The sequence below is a fragment of the Rosa rugosa genome, chromosome 3 (assembly GCF_958449725.1).
Source record: "Rosa rugosa chromosome 3, drRosRugo1.1, whole genome shotgun sequence".
In the NCBI taxonomy this organism is placed as follows: domain Eukaryota; kingdom Viridiplantae; phylum Streptophyta; class Magnoliopsida; order Rosales; family Rosaceae; genus Rosa; species Rosa rugosa.
In genome coordinates, this window is record NC_084822.1 from 16,216,811 (window position 1) to 16,221,403 (window position 4,593).

Here is a 4,593-nt window from a genome sequence, read left to right on the forward strand (position 1 = left end):
TAAGCAATGATCGTTCGATGCCAGAGATTGAGGGTAACCAATTAATCACAAATAAAAATAAACTAAGCTAAACTAACAAAGAACACAAATCAAACAAACAAAGAAACTAACCTAAAGAAGAGAAAACGCAGAAAAGGGGAAAGAGAGAAGAAGCAACGAAAATAGAGAAAGAAAAGAAAAATAAATGTTTGGGGGTTTTTAGGTTTTACAAAAATAAAAGGAAAACAAAGAAAGCAATATCGAATTTAAGTTTAGAAAAACAAGATGGAGAAAACGTTAGAGACTCGGAAATCCACCACCAATTATTTTCGAACAATGTTAAGTTAACCTAGTTTCAATTACTAAGGTGTGAACAGAAATCAACCAAGAAACAAGTCGGAGCAGATCATGTCCCTTATTAATGTTTCCCTAATTACTTAGTCTACGTGAACGCACAATAGCTAAGCCTATCAAACATGCAATCAAGGTATAGAACGCTATCCTATCAACAACACATATAGTGTCAACATATTTGAAGCATTAAGATCTCATGGAAACGATTGATTATAGAGTTGCAGTCTAGTGTGGAACGCCTACCTAGCATGCTCTTCCAATTGTTTAAGACATCAGATTTTGTCCAAAGCCTTGCATACTTGTAGATTAGAAAACAAGACGATTAGGTGAATTATTTTCTAAACCTAGCTCCAATTACATGCATAAATCCTATGTTCGCGACCATAAAACATACACATGCAAAAGTTTTCAATCAATCAGAGATAAACAACCAATCCACACCAAAGATCAAGAAACTAAATTTAAACAAACATATGTTCTACATAATTGGGGCTTCAAACCTTGCCCCTAACAAAAATTAACTAGCCACACATCGTCTTAAATTCAACAAATAAAATCATGAGTATTAGATTACAAGATGATAAAAACCGTAAAAGGGAGAGTATGAGAGCCACGAATTCACTTTTAGGCAGCCTTGGACGCAGGCACTTCTTCAAGATAGTTCACGGCGAAGCTTGATGGAAGGTGGAAGATGGATTGCACGGTTTTTCTTCTTGAAGACTTGGGAATTTTAGACTTTGTGTGCTAGGGTTTGGGAGCAGAAGATGGCGCTGTAGGGTCGTCCTTTGCAACGTGTTCTGCTTCTCTATATATATGTGGAGCACCCCCAAGTTTCCTTTTCCAATTCTGCTTTGAAAGCCTCCCCTAGTTGCTTGAGGATTACTCTACTTGGTGCATAATTAAATGATTTTCAAGCCTTAATAATCTTCCCAAAATCTTGAGGAATCATTCTAGGACTCTCCTTCATATTTGCAGCAGCAACAACCTTCCAAAAATGCCCTGGAAATCCGTCCAAAGAAGAATTCTGCCAAAATGCCCTGTTTTGACTAGGATTCTATTTCTGACTCTGAAGCTTCCTTCTTGGACAAGGAACGACTTCGTCTTGACAAGTTTCTGGATGGTTCTTGACTCCCACGTGCTCTATGACATCATATAATATAGAATGATCAATAACCTTCTGGAAAAACTCCAAGAAAATCGCCGGAAAAGATCTCCCAAAAAGCTTCGTGAAAAGCTGACAGTTTCTGCCTTATCGGGAAGCCTAGTTTGTGCTTGGTTTCCTACTGCCTCGTTGACGATTATGACCAGTTCTTTAGCTGTACTTGAAGTATAACATCATGTATTCAAGGATCGCTGGTCCTTTCTTCAAATGTGAAGCTGGAATGATGCAAGAATTGCTCCTCAAAACCGTTCCCAGAAAGCTGATTCTGAAACTGCAGTTTTCTGCTTTGCAGCAACTGTTTTGCACAATGATTTCTGTGGACTTCCCTTGTAATTTATGGCCAAATGGTTGATCAAACTTAGTCCTCTGCATCAGTACTTCATGATCCATGGCTTCGTTTCTCCCTTTAAGCTCCTATTTCTCTTGAACTACTTCACGAACTACCTAAAAAGAAAACAAAGTTAAAACTGACTTTTTAAAGGAAATAGCTAAGAAAAGTGTAGAGGATTGCAGGCAAATTTAGTTGAGGTCGGGCGTACATGGAGTTGAGGCATAGTCAACTGTATGGCTTCCGTGTTTGCCTTTGAATTAGGTTTTCCTTATTTACCTTTCTATTAGAATTGCTCTGATTACCTGTGGGATTAATGTTATTCAAGTTGTGTTTTGTGTTATGTGAATTGGACGATGTTGTGATTTGGGGAGCAGGGTGGCTCCAGGAGAATAAGGATGAATGACTTAGAAGTGTAGATTTCTTTTCTACAGGTTTTGGGTAGTCCATTTTAGGGGAAGTTCTGCCAAATTTTTGGAAGAATTTCTTCTAAGGTGGGCCCCGCAGGGCCACCTCGGATTTCAGGGTGAAATCTGGATCGGGTCCTGTCAACTTGTGTTTCCCCATCAAGCTTCATTTCCTCGTTGATTCTTCATGCATCGTGTTTTCTCATTTCTCTGAGGTTTAACAAAAAAAAAAAAAAAAGGTTTAATTTTCTACAAATTTTCAGTCGATTTTCATGACTATTGGTTTCTCAAAAGAGAAAAGAAAAGAAAATGAAATTTGTACCATGATTACCATGAGTCCCATCCCACCTCTGCTTGTTTACTTGGCCACGTGGCGACCATTCATTAGTCTGAACCTATCACCGAATATCTTTAAACTTTTCAGTCGTACAATAATGTCACCATCCCTTTAAAATATCGTTTCGGTATTATCCACTACAAACGATTTCAACCTCCCGAGTCGGCGATGCCCGTGAGGGCCACGCAGGGAATTCTCTGAAACCATCCGGGGCAAAACCGTCCTTCCTTCTCTTAGATATTTTCGAGGTTCTAAATATCCTAGCACAAATCACGTGATCATTGGGCCCCACCTAATCATTTCCTTTTTTTTTTTCTCTCTCTCTCCCCCCCCCACAACTTTAACCAGACTGACGTGTCATCAAAACCCTAAACCAAAACGAAGGCCCATCGGATATTTTAAACCCTGGTTAGCTCGCACCGCAAAAGGGCCCAAAACTAACCCTAGTTGGGAGCGGGGTGATGGCTCAGCCCCCTATATAAGCAGGGTTTGGGGATCCCAGTCCTTCGTGCTCTCTCAGTTTCTCACTCTCTTCCTCAAAGTTTGAGTCTTTATCCTTTCTTTAGGGTTTTCGTTTTTCTCGCTATGGCCTCTGCCGAGATCGAGTTCCGTTGCTTCGTCGGAGGGCTCGCCTGGGCCACCGACAACGAGGCCCTTGAAAGGGCCTTTGCTCCTTTTGGCGAGATCATCGAATCGAAGGTCCGTTTGTCGCAGAGACCGGGATGGATCGGATCTGTTCTCTCATCTCTGTGATCTGTGTTTCTATGTTACTTGATCTATGATACTAGTCTCTCTGTTACTATATGTCACTATGATTCTTGTGTTTTACTATCCCAAAATCGGGTACGTTCATCTTCATCTTGCTAGATTGAAGATCGATCGGTTCCTTTTATTATTCTTTTTGTTTTTGTTTTTGACCTGTTTTTGTTATTCTGGTTTGTGTTTATGCTCAGATCTGATTCGATTTTGGTTTGTTTGTTTTCAGATCATCAACGACCGCGAGACCGGAAGGTCAAGGGGATTCGGATTCGTCACCTTCAGCAACGAGAAGGCCATGAGGGACGCGATCGAAGGCATGAACGGCCAGGACCTTGACGGCCGTAACATCACCGTCAACGAGGCTCAGTCCCGCGGAAGCGGTGGCGGTGGCGGCGGTGGTGGATACGGTGGCAGCCGGGGAGGCGGTGGCTACGGAAGTGGCGGTGGCGGTTACGGCGGCCGTCGTGAAGGCGGAGGCGGTGGCTACGGAAGTGGCGGTGGAGGTTATGGCGGTGGTGGCCGTCGTGAGGGTGGAGGCGGTGGATACAGCCGTGGTGGTGGAAGCTATGGAAGCGGTGGTGGTGGTGGCTACGGAGGTGGCGGCCGGGACCGTGGATCTGACGGCGGCAGCTGGAGGAGTTAGATCTGTTAGGGTTTGTTAGTGGCTCTGGGACTGGTTTAGTTGTTCTGCGTTATGTTTAGGGTTAGCGGGATCTGGATCTCTTTGGTTATGGTGGTGATGGCTTGTGTGTTCTCTTGGTTCGGTTCTGTTCTGTTCTCTAATTTTGATCTATGAAAAATGGTCACTCTATGTTATTTTTCATGTACTCAGTCCTAAGAAAAAATGGTGTTTGAGAAATGAAGTATAGACTCTTCGTTTGCAAAGTTTCTGTTATTTTCTTTGTTTTGTTTCTTGCCTTGAATTATTCAATGTTCGACTGTAAATCCAATCCAATACAAAATCAAATCCAATCCTAATATAGCCGACTTCATCTTTACTCTATTTCCAGAAGTCACAGCACAAAAAGCTTTAGGCTGTAAATTAGGGTTACAAAGGATGAATGAGGAGATCAGGATTAGCCGCCTCAGATCTCCATTCTCTAGCTCCATATCCGTTTGGCTATTTTCGGAGATCGATTAGTGTAATATTATCAGCTCTTCCGGGCTACACAATCTCCGATATGCCATGGGTCCCTCGTAAGCTACAATGGCGTCCATTACAATGGCGTATCTTGGATTGAATATCCATTCTTTGATGGATTTTTCT

General features: G+C 42.2%; 1 protein-coding gene across 1 annotated transcript; it reads left to right on the plus strand.

Moving 5' to 3' along the window:
* The first annotated feature begins 3,060 nt into the window (after nucleotides 1–3,060).
* Nucleotides 3,061–4,211, plus strand: LOC133738257 (glycine-rich RNA-binding protein-like). The gene is made up of 2 exons (XM_062165754.1): nucleotides 3,061–3,266; nucleotides 3,553–4,211. Exons 1-2 carry the CDS (start codon nucleotides 3,153–3,155, stop codon nucleotides 3,967–3,969), a joined length of 531 nt encoding a protein of 176 aa, XP_062021738.1. The 5' UTR covers nucleotides 3,061–3,152; the 3' UTR covers nucleotides 3,970–4,211.
* The last annotated feature ends 382 nt before the right edge of the window (nucleotides 4,212–4,593 follow it).

Excerpts from the sequence above, each read along its gene's own strand:
- LOC133738257 (XM_062165754.1), top strand. The coding sequence starts at position 3,153 with ATGGCCTCTGCCGAGATCGAGTTCCGTTGCTTCGTCGGAGGGCTCGCC. Across the intron at positions 3,267-3,552 it reads GCGAGATCATCGAATCGAAG|ATCATCAACGACCGCGAGAC; the intron begins GTCCGTTTGTCG and ends GTTTGTTTTCAG.